The sequence below is a fragment of the Mastigoproctus giganteus genome, chromosome 11 (genome assembly GCF_048544385.1).
Source record: "Mastigoproctus giganteus isolate SK-2022 chromosome 11, ASM4854438v1, whole genome shotgun sequence".
Lineage (NCBI taxonomy): Eukaryota > Metazoa > Arthropoda > Arachnida > Uropygi > Thelyphonidae > Mastigoproctus > Mastigoproctus giganteus.
This window is the reverse complement of record NC_143585.1, coordinates 158,658,487-158,676,704: the sequence shown is the minus strand read 5'-3', so window position 1 is coordinate 158,676,704 and position 18,218 is coordinate 158,658,487. Positions and strand designations below refer to the sequence as shown.

The window sequence follows — 18,218 nt, the reverse complement described above, 5'->3', positions numbered from 1 at the left end:
AGAGGATGTTGAATGGGAGGTCGCGTGAACAGCGATCCCGCTGGAAGTCAGCATTTGCGAACCGGTTCCTGAGACAGTAGGATGGACAAGTATTCAAATGTTGAACTGGCCGACATGCACCTCGCGTATGGAGCTGTGGACTGTAATGGGTGCGCCGCTCTGCACTTGTACCAGGAACATTTCCCGCACAGGCGTGCTCCTCATCATATGATTTTCGCATGTGCACAGAAGGTTACGTGAGACTGGTTGTTTCACGAGAGGTACCATGAATCGGGAGCGAACAACAAGGACACCAGACAATGAGGAGAATGTCCTACATCTTGCAGAAAGCAATCCGAGTAAGAGTACTCGAGCGATAGGCCAACGATTGGGTATTTCCCAATCCACTGTATGGAGGATATTGTCAACAAACCAAATGAGTTCATACCATCTGCAACGTGTCCAATCATTGGAGCCTGTGGATTATCCACTCTGGAAGGCTTTTGCTACTTGGTTTCTTCAACAGAAATGGTTCGCAAATGCTGAATTCCAGCGGGATCGCTGTTAACGTGACCTCCTGTTCAATGTCCTCTACCGCATGACGAAGGAATTTCAGACCCTGCAATGCTATGTGATTCCGATTTGTCTTTGTGCCCCCTACACCTCCTGCAAGTTTGTCGCACTGGTAGTGAATCACCCTGTATATACATACATACACACATACACACACACATATACATTCATACATAGATACATACATGGCACCTCCGTAGCCAGGTGGGCAGGAGCAGCAGTGAGAAGCACACGCTTCTTGATTAGACCGGAGTTCAAGCCTGTGACCACCAAATACGGAGGATGCTGAAAGGTCAGGGAACGACCACCGCATATCCCCAGAGAAATATGGCCTTAGTTGCTAATGCTCCTAACAACAAGAACAACATACATACATATATATACACACGCACATATATACGTACATATACACACTCACACACATACACACACACATACATATACACTCACACACATACATACATACATACATATACACTCACACACATATACACTCACACAAATACATACATGTACACAAATCAGTGCATACGTCTAGCATACATTTGCATGATAAGATGCTGGGGAATTGTAAGCATCATTTTCCAGAGGTAAAATGCATCTTATGGTCTGGAAAATACAGTATGTGGTGGTACATAATATAAATTATAATACATACATCACAACTGATGAGATAAAGTTATAAGTTTACCTTAATAAAGGCCTTTGCTTTGGTCAAAAGACCTAATGTTGTATGCCGACTTGACTCTGGACCTAGTGGCACCATTTCTTTTAACTTCTCTAGGCAGTTACACAAGTGAGCACGCCTTTTAATTAAAAAATAAATTCTTAAAAGTTTGAAATGAATATCAAAAATGCTACTTTATAAATTCGTGACAAATAAGTGACAATAAACATAATTTTATTGTCACTTATATTTACTGTCATTTGTGAACTCAACATGACTTAGGTGAAATGCATGTAAGCTCGTTTCACTACTTTACATGTATTATTATTATTATTATTAGTCATATGGTGCAAGGAAGCCTGAGGCTTATGCTGCACCAGCAAAAAAAAATTCCCAAGTTACCCTACCCTGAGAGAGAGAGAGAGAGAGAGAGGGGAGGGGAGTCAGAAGTAGAAGGAAATCACCAAGAAAGTAAGAACGAGAAGTTAAAGGACACTTCTGGATAAGTTTTATACAAAGTTTTAAAAACTGAACATATTCAATTAAAAGGAGAATTTCTTCTACATTCAAGTCGTCTGGATATGAGGAATAAGATAAAATGGCTTTAAATCATTTACATGTCATGTCCAAAGCCATCAGACAATATCTTTCTTTGCAAAATGAGTTTGAATGTATTGCAACATATTGTAAACATCGCTTTATAAAAATATAACCAAGGGGGTTGTTTGAATGCTACAGGGCTAATGACCATGAAAATGAAAACTTTGCTACAGTTCAGAGATTTCTGATCATTGCTGAAGTTTTCAGTTGATTGAAAATTAGTCTTCAAAATAAGGTATTGTTTCCAATATGCTGCATTGCACTAGCATTTTCTAACCATCAGTTTCAGAAAAATTGAAGGGGGAGAAGTTGGAGAAACCAGAATGAGGTTCAAAGTCCTTGATAAATGAACTAGAAATGTTTGATAGGGTACTGGCTTGCTTGCTTGCTTCACCTTGTTCATGGAGAAATTTCAGTTTGCCACCCAATTTTAACCAGTGCTGTTTAAAAATTACATGAATAAGCAAAACAGGCAAGAAAGTACCCCATCAAACATTTCTAGTTCATTCATATCAGATTTCTCACTTTCAATGCAAGCTATTACTTCCTGTAAAAATTTAATGTTTACATTTGAACCATCCAAAGAAACGTACATTACATTTGTTAATGAAAGGTCTAATTTCCTAAACACAGAAAGAAAACTCCAGCTAGGATTGTCAAGCAAATCTAAAACAATGAAGTTGTAATTATTCAGTAGTTCACACAAATGATTTTGAACAAAATCACCCAGCTTATATGCATTGACATATGCTGATCTATCTGGAATTTCTTCATTTGGAATTTTTTGGTTACAGAAAAAACTATCAAGATATTAATATACACAAGATTTCTTATGTTAATAAGATATAAAGATTTTTTTGTATTAATAAGAAATCCTGCATTTTTGGTGTGTAAATATATGCTAGTTAACAGTTTTAGGGCCTTTCTCTTTTTGCGATAATTTTCAGGTGTTTTGCTTAACTAGCATAGTAATTTGCAAAGGAGATAACTTATGCAGGTTTGCCTATTTTTATATCTGTTTATATATTTAGAAAAAGTGAATTTTATATAAATTCACCTACTGCCACTGCTAAGAGTGGACCAAATTTTAAGTGTAACACTTTTCAGCTGTAGTGGTAGGAAGGTTTTTACACAGGACTAGAGGTAAGCATAACATATAAATGACTTTTAACTATAATACATAACATCTACACAGAGGCGGATTTAACGGCGGGCGCACTGGGCATGCACCCTAGGCCCGACTTCTGAAGGGCCCACGAAAAACACCAACAAATTAGTTGAACATATTAGTTCAACTAATAGTTAAACTAATATGTTCAACTATTAGTTCAAAACTTTGTGATTATTATTATGCTTTTATTAATTATATTATATTCAAATTTTATTGGAAATAAAACATTAATAGTACATAATATTTTTTATTTATTTAAAAAAATGGTTAACATGTATTTTTATTTTCCCTGTCGCTCTCTTTTTTTTAAGGGGCCCAATATTTTCTTCCGCGCCTGGGGCTTCGACCGACCTTAATCCGCTCCTGCATCTACATAAAATAAATATAAACTTACAAGTTCTATCTATGCAGCCAGTCACAAGACATGTGAGTAATTATATATATATATATATATATATATATATAGCTGGAATAATTCAGTATTATTACTGAATTATTCAGTATTCAGCATTATTATTTTACTGACGTATCAAATGGTGCTACAATATTAGTAATATAACATTTAAATACAGTGGTTGAAGTTATATTATGCCAAGGATTAACAGAAACAAAGCAGTGAGGTAGCAGTGGCAAATGATGCAAGAAAGCAAGCTTATACATCAAACACACACAAAAAAAAAAAAAAAAAAAAACCCGAACTTCCCATATCAAAAAACTACCCATTTCCACGACAAATGGAAGTTTGTTCACAAAAAGAAACTATCCAATGGTTGAAGATGAACTTCCACACATCTATCCTGCAACAATTCTTCCTCAATATGAATTTATGTCTCCTCATGTGTGTAGTCTGAGCAAGAGGAAGATTGTATCAGGTTTAAGCACCTCAATCAGATCACCTCACTAGGTACATAATCTCCGCACAATGCAATTTGCAAAACTGAAGCCTTTCTCAGTAAGAGCACTCTTTCTCCCCTCACCAATCTTATTGCTCTTCTCTGCACCCATTCCAATAAGATCCATTGCTTCTTAAAATGAGGAACTATATGCAGTACTCAAGATGTGGCCTAACCAATGCCTTATACAATGGCATAATCATCTCCTCATCCCTGCTAGCAAAATTTCTGTACATCATTGATAAAACCCAATGAGCTGTCCTGGAAGCCTGTCAACACTGTCGGAGAATTTCATATCTCATTACACAATTACCTGCAGATCTTTTTAATTTTCCACTACCCTGAGTGTAGTATACAACACAATTGGTAATAATTAATCTGGGACTATCGCTGACCATATGCAGTACTATGCACTGGTAATCCACTTCTCGGCAGATCCAATTTTTCTAGATTTCATTCAGCAGCATACTGTGATTTCTGTTATTAACCACCTTGCCAATGTACATTCATCAATATCATTAATAAATACAGAAAACAACGATGGGTGCAGCACTGCAACCACAGCAATTCCACTAATTACATTAGTCCCCAAAGAGTAATTATATATATATATATATAGCTGGAATAATATCTACATAATTAATGTCCATTAATATCCACTCTGTCTTCTCTCACTCAACCATCCATTTATCCATAGGAATAACTTACCTTTAATGTCACAGTGTTCCAATTTGTACAGCAGTCTTTTATGTGCAACAGTATCAAAAGCTTTTCTGAAATCTAAATATATAAGATGACAAAAAAAAAGGCACCTGGGGTGGATGGGATCAATCCAGTTATATTAAAGGAGGCAGCAAAGGAAGTAAGCAAACCCTTAGCCATAATTATAAGAGCTTCCTTGGACTCAGGGGAGGTACCCACGGATTGGAGATGTGCAAATGTGACAACAATTCACAAAGGAGGATCAAAGGGCGACACAAGTTATAGACCTGTTAGTTTAACTTCTGTTCCAGGGAAATTAATGGAGGTACTGGTTAAAGAAGCATTGCAGGATCATCTAGACAAGACTTCAGTTATAGCTCGGACACAGCATGGTTTTATTAAGGGGAAGTCTTGTCTGACCAATTTGATTGGATACTATGATGTGGTCACAAAGTAACTGGGTGGAGGGAATAACTTTGATATCATATATTTGGATCTTAGAAAGGCTTTTGATACTGTTGCACATGGAAGACTGCTGTACAATTTGGGGCAGTGTGGCATTGGAGGCAAATTGCTGCTACGAATAAAGGGATGGTTAAGTGGGAGAAGACAGAGTGTGGTAATCAATGGACACTGCTCTTCGTGAACTAATGTTATTAGTGGAGTCTCTCAGGGTTCAGTGTTCGGTCCATTGTTGTTTTCTGTATTTATAAATGATATTGATGATGGTATATCAGGCTTAATGTCCAAGTTTGTAGATGATACGAAGTTTGGCAGGGTTGTTCAGGACACTAATGACAGTACACTGCTGCAATAGGATCTAGAAAAGTTTAGCAGATGGGCTTTACATTGACAAATGTAAAGTACTACATATGAGAAGCGGCCAACCAGGCTAGCCGGGTGGGTAAAGTGCCTGCCTGGCAACCCAAAGGTCGTGGGTTCGATTCCCGCCTCAGACTTGGATCAAAGTACTGCAAAAAACCTTGGGAGGTGCATTATGGCCACAGAAGCCTATGCGCCAACAACTACCAAAAAAAAAAAAAAACATATGGGAAGCAGTAACCCTAGAGTAACATATCAACTCTGTTGTATTACACTGACAGTGGTAGAGAATGAAAAGGACCTGGGTGGTAATTGTGCAGGCAGATATAAAGTTTTCTGAGCAGTGCAGACAGCCTGCAAGAGTAGCTCATGGTGTCTTGTCAATGATATACAGGAATTTCTCTAGCAGGGATTAGGAAGTGATTATCCCCTTGCATAAGGCAATGGTCAGGCCACACCTTGATGTTGTTGTTGTGTTAAATGACACATAGGCTGCTAGGGCCATATTGTCTTTCTAATGGTGATTATGAAATATTAGCCTAATTGTGATAACTATATTTTATGATATATCCCTATACGATTTAGGAAAGTAAATAGTTCTTTTTGATTAAAATCATCTCCCAGAATCTGTAATAAATTTATTGATGACTACGTATTAGAAATTGACTTAAAGATGTCTAAGCAGATGGTTTGAAAGTGGGGATAGTCCACTAACAAATGTCAAATGGTCAGTTGTACTTGACATGATGTAGATTGGGGAGCGCTGTCATTAGTTAACAAATACAGGTGAGTGAGGTGAGTATGCCCAATCCTTAGCCTTCCTAAAATTATTTCATCTTGCCTGTTTTTTCTGAAGCTGGATTGCCACAGCTTTAGTTGCGGTTTTATTTGGTAGAGTTTATTTCCTGAATAACCTTTCCAGATAATGTGTTTGTAATCTGTATATGGAACTTGAAAAGTCTGCGAAATAGTGGTTTCTGGTTGTTTGGCTGCATGATCTGCTCTTTCATTGCCGGCTATTCCAGAATGTCCTGGGATCCAACAGAATGTCACAGTTTGGTTCAATTCCTTACAGGCAAGTAACTTAGAATGAATCTGTTTTATTACAGGGTGAGAGAAGTTGGTATTAGTATTTATGGCAGAGACAGCACTGAGTGAGTCAGTGTATATTAAAGCAGACGGAATTAGATGTTCAATAATGTGATCCAGAGCTAAGTTTATAGCATAGAGCTCAGCAGTGAAGATACTGCATTCTATTGGCAATGAGACAGAAGTGCTAAATGACGGGAAGATTGCAGCAGCACCTACTTGGGTCTCGGTTTTTAATCCATCTGTATAGATTTCACATGCATTTGAATTAGAAAGAGTGTAAGTTGCATGTAACTGTGCGATATTGGAAGGAGACAGCGTGTTCTTTCCCCACTGTTGAAAGTAGTCATCATATATTGCACAGATATTTTTCCAGGGTGGATCTGGTGGTGCTTTGTACTGAAATATATCACTGATTTCTATGTTACATGATTGAGCCAGTTCCTTAAATCTAAGTGGAGCAGGTCGGTTTTCATTAGGTTTACTGATGTAAAATGACTCGCATTCAGTATTGTAGAGACATCTCCAACAAGGATGAGAGGGCAGACTACGGATTTTTGCAGCATACATCAGAAGTAATGATTTTCTGCGAAGATGTAAGGGAGGTTCATGAGCTTCGATGTACAGGCTCTGAATGCGCCTAGAGCAACTCTCAAAGCACAGTGCTGGATGGTGTTTAGTCGTTCTAAAGTACTTTTCCTCGCTGAATGATATACATGAGAGCCATAGTCCAAGAGAGACCTGATGAGAGCTCTATAAAGATGGATGAGGGTATGACAATCAGCGCCCCATGACACGGATACACACACATACCGGAGGATGTTTAATTTCTTCAAGCAGATGGTTCGAAGATAGGCCACATGTGCTTGAAAGTTCAGTTTCCTGTCTAGTATCAGACCAAGGAAACAGACATTGTGAGCAAGAGGAACTGGCACGTTATTTATTTTTAGCTCTGGATCAGGATGAAGTGACCGAAGTTTGCAGAAATGAGTGGTAGTGGTTTTCTGTTCAGCGAGATTATATCCATTTCGTAAGATCCAGGATTGAATTCTCGTTAAAGCAATTTGTAGCTGTCTTTCGATAATATTCATGCTTTGCGACTGGCAGGATATGGTGAGATCGTCAGCATACATGTATACTTCAATCGTTTTTGGAAGTTCTTCCAAAATATTGTTGATCCTAATCGCAAATAGGGTTGGACTCAATATGGAACCCTGTGGGACACCCTCTTCTTGAATGTGAGACGTTGACAGCATGTTTTTATATCGCACCTGAAATATACGCAATTTTAAAAAGTTCTGAATTATTAAAGGGAGATGTCCTCTCAGCCCCAACTGATGCATATCTTTAATTATACCATGACGCTATGTGGTGTCAAATGCTTTATGAATATCCAGGTTGAACATCACTAGACGTTGCCTTCTGACGAAGGCATTACCGAATGTTGGATTCAATTTTTACAAGTACATCTAGGGTGGATCTGTTTTTACGGAAACCATACAAATTTGTATTGGTGATCAGAAAGGAGATTTTCGGAGTCTAGAATCCAGGTGAGCCTCTTATGTAACATCCTTTCAAAGATTTTGCCCAAACAGCTTGTCAATGATATTGGTCTGTAATTCTCAACTAGAGAAGGATCTTTGCCTGTAATAGTACAAATATAGGAATGACGCCATGGCAGAGGATACGTATTTTCTGAGAAGATCCGGTTATAAAAGAGTAATAGTGTGCCAAGATCGGCTTCACACAGATGCTTCAGCATACTGTAGTGAATGCCGTCTGGTCCTGCTGCGCTGTTCGGAGATTTGCTCAAAGATTCTGTCAGTTCAGATAGAGTAAACAGCTTGTTATACAAAGTGAATGTTTAGTTGCGAAATTAAACTTATGACGTTCTGAATCAGCTTTACTGCGTTGAAAGGAGATCACATAAGAGGAACAGGCAGAAATGTTATAAAAAGATTGTTATAAAAAAAATCATTATTTGCAATGTCAGTAGGAGAGGATAAGTCCTGCCCATTGTATTGTATTATCGGAGATTGCAGCGGTAGAAATTTCCCATTCAGAGCTTGAGTTTTTTTCCAAATGATTCGAGTGTCAGTATTTTTGTTAATAGCTGAGGCGAATTTAATCCAGGAGTTACGTTTGGCTGTCTTCCTAATTTGTCTTGCTTTGGCTCTAAGTTTTTTGTATATAATTAGGTTGGCGATAGTTGGAAATTTACGAAACTGGTTCCAGGCACGGTTTTTTTCTCGTTTCGCTTTGGAGCATTCTTCATTCCACCACTGATTTTGGTGTACATGCTTGAGCTGATCAGATTTTGGAATGGAAATTTCTTCTGCAGATAATATATGGCTTGTAATGTGATCAGTTACGGTCATCAATATGTTTTTGTTGTATATATAGATTATCAAGTTGAATAGTTTTTCCAGTCTGCTTTATGAAAGTTCCAAGAAGTATAGCCTTTAGGACATGACACCATCTGTGTTTGAATGGTACTGATGATAGGAAAATGGTCACTATGGAATGGATCATTTAGCACTAACCATTCCATGCTTGAAAAAAGAGATGCTGAACATATGGATAACTCTACGGCTGATGTAGTACCTGTAGGTAGTTGGATATGAGTTGGAGAGCCAGAATTTAACAGTCAGGTTATGGTTATCCAGGAATACTTCTATTAATTGGCCTCTCCTACCCATGGTGGAAGATCCCCACAATGGATGGTGACCATTGAAATCGCCAAGTAAGCAGACTGGAGGTGGCAGTTGTGTGATAAGGTTATCAAGCTCAGTCTGGGAGCAAGGATAGTTCGGTGGGATATAAATGGATGCAAGCGTTAGCGATATTCCCATTGCTATCCGAACCGCTACAACTTCTAATGAGGTTTGTAGTTGGAGATGTCTTGACGGTATGTCTCGCCTAAACATAGTATAATTTTTAATTTTCAGAGAAACTTGTGGTGAATAAAAGGTTTCCTGTAAACATACACCTATTGCTTTAGTTTGTATTAGTAAATCATTCAAGTCATCTATATTACTGCGTAATCCTCTACAGTTCCATTGAAGGAATTTATTCATTTGTTGGATTTATTGGAGCAAGATTGATCTGACTGTTTTTTCTGAGAAGGTTTCTGTCTGCTTAGTTTTGATTTTTCATTTCTGGGAAAGGTTGGCATCCTGTTTCCATGGTATCATTAGCATGTAACTCTAGTACTGTCTATTCATCCTCGGACTGAACCTCCATTTCCATATTGCTAATCCTTGGTTTCGCTTTCTTCTGGTTTTCAATAGTAGCTGATTTTGTTGTTTCGGGCAAGGTTGAGATAGCATCAGTTGGGATGCTGATTGGGGTGTTGCTGGTCTCACTGACTGTAGTTTTCTTATTGTAAGTTAGCGCAGTTTTGGCCCAGGCGGCAAAGTAAATATTCGGTTCGATGGAGACATCTGTTTGGGTTGCAGCTGAGCGGCTATTTTTTGTGACCGATGCATATGATCGGTTAGGCATGGTTAGCATTATTTGCTTTCTTGCTTCAGGGTATGTGACTTTATACTTCTGGATTTTTTTCGCTGTTTTCCAAAGATCACATGCTTTAGAAAATGCAGGATGGCTTCCTTTACAGTTTGGGAAAGTGGGAGTGGAAGCTGTACACTCTCCTTGGAGCCACAAATAGGACACACAGCATCGCCTCTGCATGCAGTCTGTGCATGGGCGTACTTCTGGCACTTAAAGCAGCGAATGGGATTCAGGATGTAAGGTCGAATCTTGTAGTTTAAGTAACCTGCTTTGACAGAAGATGGAAGATTTGGAGTGCTGAACGTCAAAATAATGGACTAGTTGGAATTAGGTTGCCATCTTTTTTGGTCGTTATTCTCCGAGCATGTGTCACCTTTTGTTCGCTACGTTCTTGTACTATTTCTTCTTCAGAAACAGTTAGTAAGTCTCATTCACTGATAACGCCTTTAGACATGTTCAGAGTGTTATGGGGTGTAACTGACACTGGAATATTGTTGAAAGTTGTTAAATTTAACAATTTTTCTGAATGAGATGTTTTTGAAGTTTCAATTAAAAGGTCTCCAGATTGGAGACGCTTCACGATTTTAGGGGATCCAACAACCGATTCTAAACATTTCTGTATCAGAAAAGGCGATAGCTTGCCGACAGGTTGTGTGAACAATGAGTGCATTATAAGAAATGCTGGCATATCTAAAATCTGTTTTTTCGTCTGAAGTCTCTTCGGACGATTCAACTCATGTTCTGAGACATAGTTAACAACTTTGCCACCTGTGGGCTCCACAGATGGATATTCATTGCAATCCATCGTTGCTCCTTTTAGCCCTGGAAGAGGGAATTCTTTCTCCCAGGTTACCGACCCCGCCACGTGGAGGCAGGAGCGGTGCCAACCAGTGACCAAGCGATCAGCAGAAGAGAGCAGTATGTTGCTAGCGATAGCAGCAATGTTGCTAGCAGTGAAGCAGTAACGTCGCGAGTGGTGGAGGGATTATTTAAGCACTAGTACTCGCCCTAAGAAAATCGCTAGAAAATTGCACTAGAAAGATCGCTTGGCACTCGGGGCCGCCACACCTTGAGTACTGTATACAGGTCTGGAGGCTTCATTTTTAAGAAGAATGTAGAGCTGTTGGAATGAGTACAGAGAAGGGCAACAAGATTAGTGAATGGAACAAAAGGTTGCTCTTACGAAGAAAGGCTTAAATTTTGCAAATTACAGTGTCTGGAGACTAGGTACCTGCGAGGTGATCTGATTGAGGTGTATAAAGCCTTGAATGGTTTGAGCATCCTCAATGCTAATGGGATTCTTCCTCTTGCTCAGAATAATCATCTGAGAGGGCATAAATTCAAACTGAGGAAAGACTGTTGTAGGATAGATGTGCGAAAGTTTGCCTTTAGCCAGCGGGAGGTTGATTGCTTAAATAGATTCAAGGCTGAGCTGGACAGGTATTTAGAATGAACGGAGGGATGAAATGGGAGCGGTTTTTTTTTTTTTTTTTTGGCCGATGCTGAAAAAACTTGCTTTCTTGAATCGTATGCCTCTCTAATGCTAATGCTATTCTTTGCATACAGTTCCTTTTACATTGGAAAATGTTACATATCCAATCAGATTGGTCAGACAAGATTTCCCCCTTGTCAAATCCATGCTATGACTGCAATATAACTGCATTTGTGTCTAGATGGGTCTGCATTAATTTTTAACCAGTGGCACATTATTTTCGCTGGAACAGAAGTGAAGCTAAAACATCTGTAATTACTCATGTTACCCTTTAATCTCTTTAAGCATTTATGAAGTGGGATTCATGGCTAAGGGTTTGCTTTCCTCATTTCTGCCTTTCATACTCTAACTTGACAGATCCCATCCACCGACATGGGTGGATGGGATCTATCCACTTAGAGTAAGATAAAAAAAAAAAAAAAAAAAAAAAAAAAAGATAAAAGTATAGTAAAAAGATTAAAAAAAATCCATCTTTTCTTTTATGTTCTCCATCGACAATTTTAAGTAGAAACTATTCAGTTTGTCAGCAACCTGAGCAGAGTTATCGACAGTGAAATCATTGATATCAAGTGGAGCAATGCGATTCATTCCCTTCCTTCTAATGTTTACATAAGTAAAGAGGTCTTTGCTATTTTAGTTTTTGAAACCTTTGCAAAAGACTTCTCATAATCCGCACAGGCTACTCTCGTTCTCAGGTTTGAGAACGTAAATAGCCTGTGCAGACGTACATTTTTACCGCTCCTGGAACAGAGAAGTTTTTTCTGATTTATTTCTGTTTTATTAGCTTAAATTGGCATATTAACTTATTTTCTAGAGTAGTTTTATATTCTTATTTATGATACTTAGATTAAAGTAACTTAGATACAGATTTTGTAGGTATTACTTAGTATCGGAAAGGGTATCAAATCCACGTGTTTACCGTTCGTAAATAGCCGCCATTGCTACGCGATACAAATTATCTCGAAATAGATAGCATAAGCATAATATAGTATAGTATAGTACATAATATTGTCAATTAATCAGATAATTAATCTTGTTAAACTTCACTGTCAATTAAATTGTACTTTTAACTATACATATAACGACTTGGGTTACGTAACATAAATAATTAGTAAAAAATAAATAATTAATACTTAACTTGATACGGAAGTTATATAAAGGGATTTCGTAGATAACACTCGATACTGAAACATAAACATAGAGTTATAACTGTGTTGAGATATAAGTTTAGGGTTTTAATTTTGTACTGAAATTGAAATTTTATTGAAATTAAATCGAAATCATGACTCTAACCAGAGCAGCAAAGCAAAAGGCTCAAGCTAATGGGAGTGCTGTGGCTCAGGGGAGAACTGAGGAGGGCAGTTGCCCTCTGAATCACAGCCTATTAAAATGCACTACTTGCTTGATGTTTGTGGAGCAGTCAGGTACGGGACATGATACTGCCATTGGTGATGTCTTTGTGTGTGTGCGATGTAAGGAGTGTAAGGAAATCAGGCGACAACTCAGCATTGTTATGGGCCTATATGAGAGTTTCAAGGACAGGGTGGATGCCCTTGAAGCATTAAAAGTGAGGGGCCCATCAAGCTCTCAGCTGCCCACACCAATGCCAGAGCTTGCCCTTGGTCATCGCACAACACAGCGGCAGCCCCCAAGGCAGAATGCGCTGGTCCCAAAGGAACTAGTAGTTGTTGGTGAATCTATTGTCAGGGAAACGGGAAACATGCTTTGTAAAAAGGATAGGTGGAACAGGACCAGGGTATGTCTGCCAGGGGCAAAGGTTGATGACGTTGTAGAGCGGATATCATCTTTTAAGGGCACGTTGGCACTAATGATATTAAGACTAGGAGACCGGCGGAATTACTTAAAAAGTACAGGTCACTGTTGAAAAAAAGCCGTGAATTAGGGTTGAATTTGAAAGTGTCTGCAATTCTGCCCAGAAACGATAGGAGGGAGTATATGATGAGAGCCCTGTCGATCAATTCGGCCCTGGAAGGATTGTGCAAGGCTCAAGGGGTAGAATTTTTTTCAGCCTGGTCTGTACTTGTTAACAGAAGAGACTGCTTCTACAGGGATGGAATACACTTAAATAGAAAGGGCGCAAGAATGTTTGCTGATGCTATCAAGGCAGTGTTAGGTGGGTCGGAAAACTGCTAGATTGGGGGGATACAAGGACTAATAGATTAACAGTAGCTACTGGCAGAGGGGAAAGTGATTCTTGCACTGCTTCTATTGGAATGAGCCGCAGCCTGGAAAATAAGATGCAGGATAGTTCAGAGACTGCTGGGAATCACTGGGGTACAAATAAACACATAGGTTGTGTTAGGGTAGCTAAGAAAGAGAACAGGTGCATGTATACTTGCGTGTACACCAATGCTAGGAGTTTAGTAAATAAATTTGATGAATTTGAGGTATTGCTCAAAACATCACAGGCAGATATTGTGGGGATTTCAGAGACGTGGTGTCACACAGATATAAGGAATGCAGAACTGGAATTTGGGGAGTACAATGTTGTTATTTGTTATTTAGTTTTTAGGAGCATTAGCAACTAAGGCCATATTGCTCCGGGATATGCGGTGGTCAACCCTGACCTTTCCGCATCCTCCGTATTTGGTGGTGACGGGCTCGAACCCCGGTCTAATCAAGAAGCGTGTGCTACGCACTGCTGCTCCTTCCCACCTGGCTACGGAGGCGCCCCAAGTACAATGTCTACAGAAAGGATAGACAGGGTAGGAAGGGAGGAGGGGTTATGCTATTAGTTAAGAAATACATAAAATCCAAGGAAGTGAAGCCAGTCGACATTACTGGACAGTGCAGTGTCGAGTCAGTTTGGTGTGACATAAGCATTGAGAGATTAAAATTGAGAGAAGGAGTGTGCTATAGGCCTGATGACTCTGATGAGTATAATAAGATACTGTACCGGGAAATAGAGTGGGCCAGTAAATCAGAGGGTCTTATAATGGAGGATTTTAATTTCCCAGATATTGACTGAAATTTGGGGGCTGGTCACTCACACATTAGCAAGGCTTTTGTGGATTTATTGGATGATTGTTTTCTACATCAACATGTTCGGGAGGCAACTAGAGGGAGTAATACTCTTGATTTATTTATCAGTAGTGATTCTTCATGCATTAAGAATCTGCAGGTAAATGAACCACTAGGTGGCAGTGATCACAGTGTGCTGAAGTGGGATTTACTCAAAGAGGTAACTACCATTAGGGGTAAAGGGAAGGGTTATTGCTTTCGTAAAGGTGACTACAATGGACTGAGACAGTATTTAAATTCTATACAGTGGGACCAACTGATGATGTTATCAACAGCAAATTCAAAATGGGAAGCATTCAAAGAACTTATCTTGGAAGCTACTAGGCTTTACATACCAACTAAGAAATATTGTTCAAGGTTTAGGCCTAAGTGGATGTCAGATGAACTAATGAGACATATGGCAGAGAAGAAAAATGCATGGAATACATGCAAATTAACACGCTACACAGAAGCCTATGACAGATACAAGTTGATCTGTAACCAAGTTACAAAGGAGGTTAGGCAGGCAAAGGCAGATTACAAGATATCTTTGGCAAGGGATGCAAAGAAAAACAGAAAAGAGTTCTTTACTTATGTAAACTCTAGAAGGAAGGGGATGAATCAGATTGGTCAACTTGATATTGATGGGTCAACTGTTGATGATCTTGCTCAGGTAGCTAACAAACTGAATGAATATTTTGCATGGACATTCACACATGAGGAGTTATTCAGTGAGGGGAATGCCAGAGGTGTATTCAACTCTGGCAGTAAGCTAGAGAATCTTGTAATAACTGAGAGTAAAGTGGAGGAGAAATTGTTGAAGATAAATACAAGAAAGGCACCTGGGGTGGATGGGATCTATCCAGTTATATTAAAGGAGGCAGCAAAGGAAGTAAGCAAACCTTTAGCCATAATTATGAGAGCTTCCTTGGACTCAGGGGAGGTACCCATGGACTGGAGATGTGCAAATGTGACCCCAATTAACAAAGGAGGATCAAAGGGCAACACAAATAATTATAGACCTGTTAGTTTAACTTCTGTTCCTGGAAAATTAATGGAGGCACTGGTTAAAGAAGCATTGCAGGATCATCTAGACAAGCCTTCAGTCATAGCTCAGACACAGCATGGTTTTGTTAAGGGGAAGTCTTGCCTGACCAATTTGATTGGATATTATGATGCAGTCACAAAAGAACTGGATGCAGGGAATAACTTTGATATTATATACTTGGATCTTAGAAAGGCTTTTGATACTGTTGCACATGGAAGACTGCTGTACAAATTAGAGCACTGTGGCATTGGAGGCAAATTGCTGCTATGGATAAAGGGGTGGTTGAGGGGAGAAGACAGAGAGTGGTAATCAATGGACACCTGCTCATCATGGACTAATGTTATTAGTGGAGTCCCTCAGGGCTCAGTGTTGGGTCCATTATTGTTTTCTGTATTTATAAATGATACTGATGATGGTATATCAAGCTTAATGTCCAAGTTTGCAGACTATATGAAGGTTGGCAGGGTTGTCAAGGACACTACTGACACTATGCTACTGCAACAGGATTTGGAAAGGTTGAGCAGATGGGCTGAGAGGTGGCAAATGAAGTTTAACATTGACAAATGTAAAGTACTATATATGGGAAACAGCAACCCCAGAGCAACGTATCAACTCTGTGGTACTACAGTGACAGTGGTAGAGAATGAAAGGGACCTGGGGGTGGTTGTGCAGGCAGATATGAAGTTCTCTGAGCAGTGCAGACGGGTGCAAGAGTAACTCATGGTGTATTGTCAATGATATATAGGAATTTTTCTAGCAGGGATAAGCAGGGATTGCCTTGTATAAGGCAATGGTCAGGCCACACCTAGAGTTCTGTATACAGGTCTGGAGGCCTCATTTCAAGAAGGATGTAGAGTTGCTGGAACGAGTACAGAGAAGGGCAACAAGATTAGTGAATGGAACAAAGGGGTGCTCTTACGAAGAAATGCGTAAGTTTTGAAATTACAGTGTCTGGAGACTAGGCACTGGCGAGGCGATCTGATAGAGGTGTATAAAGCCTCGAATGGTTTGAGCATGCTCAATACAGATGGGATTTTTCCTCGTGCTCAGAATGATCACCTGAGAGGGTATAAATTCAAATTGAGAAAAGACAGATGTAGGATAGACGTGAGGAAATATGCCTTCAGCCAGCGGGTGGTTGGTTGGTGGAATAGACTTCCATCCCTTGTCGTGGAAGTTGATAGCCTAAATAAGTTTAAGGCTCAGCTGGACAGGTATTTCAAACGAACAGAGGGGTGAAGTGGAAGTGGCTATTTTTTATTTATTTTTTTTTTTAATTATTATTTTTTTTTTTGGCTGATGCTTCATAAGCTTGCTTTCTTGCATCAATTGCCTCTACTAATGCTAATAATCTTCCTTAGCTTAACTGATCTTCTTTGTTACTTGCTTGCAGATTATTTTATATCTAACACAGGCTGCTGTATCAGTTAATAATTTATATACATACCATGCATTTGTCTTCTCTGCCACAAGTCTCAATAGTTCATCTGACATCCTTTTAGCACTAAGCCCTCAACAGTATTTCTTTGTTGCTATGAAAAGGCTAATTGATTCAATGATTACTTCATTGAATGCTTCCCATTTAGAATTTGCTGATCATTTGGTGCCGCTGAATAGAATTTAAACTGTCTGTGACTACTATAGTCACCTTTATGAAAGCAAAAGCCCATCCCTCCATCCCTTTATCCTTGATGGTAGTTACATCTCTAAGTAAATCCAATACAAATACACTGTGATCACTGCCACCAAGTGATTCTTTTACCCGAGATTCTTAATGCATTAAAAATCACTACAGATAATTAGAGTCAGGGTATTGCTCTTTTTGTTGCCTCTATAACATACTGCTATAGAAAAACAATCATTCAGGAAATCCACAAAATTCTTGCTAGTGTGCAGAAGTTCCATTCAATATCTGGAAAGTTAAAATCCCCCATTATCAGACATTCTGATTTACTGACCCACTCTATTTCTCTGTATTGATTTTTACTATACCCATCACAATCATTAGGCTTATAACATACCTCCACTCTCATTTCAGTTTTCTCAGTGCTTATGTCTTTGTGTGTGTGTTTTTGCAGAGTGTGTGTGTGTGTGTGTGTGTGTGTGTGTGTGTGTGTGTGTGTGTGTGTGTGTGTGAAAAAATTAGGCACCAACCAGAGTGTGTGTGAAGAAATTAGGTTCTGATGGGTGTTTATGAGAGTCTGAAGAGTAGGGTAGTGTCCTTGAAGGAATTATAATGGGTTGCTCTCAGCTTCTTAACTCAATGGCAGAGTCCACAGGAGGTGGTTACTGTCAGTGACTCTATTGTCAGGGAAATGGGAAATATACTGTGCAAGAAGGATAGGTAGAATAGAACCAGAATATGTCTACTAGGGGAAAAAAGTAGATGACGTTGTAGAGTAGATATCTTTTAAAGGTGCAAAAGGTGATATTTTCGTACACGTTGGCACTAATGATATTAAGAGTGGATCAGTGGACTTACTTAACAAATACCAGGCAATATTGGTAAAAAGTCACGAGACAGGACTGAATTTGAAAGTGTCTGCAATTCTGCCCAAATACAATAGGAGGAAGTACATGTTGAAAGCCTTGTCAAATGAATTCGACTGTGGAGAGAACGTGCAAGGCTGATGGGGTAGAATTTTTCT

At 39.1% G+C, this 18,218-nt stretch overlaps 1 protein-coding gene across 1 annotated transcript in view; it reads right to left on the bottom strand.

Moving 5' to 3' along the window:
• Positions 1-18,218, bottom strand: part of LOC150078534 (max dimerization protein 1-like) — a 204,232-nt gene that overhangs the window by 87,445 nt on the left and 98,569 nt on the right. The window contains exon 5 of the mRNA XM_090384769.1: positions 1,244-1,358. Within this exon, the coding sequence (XP_090240895.1) occupies positions 1,244-1,358 (115 nt within the window). The remainder of the gene's footprint in view (positions 1-1,243; positions 1,359-18,218) is intronic.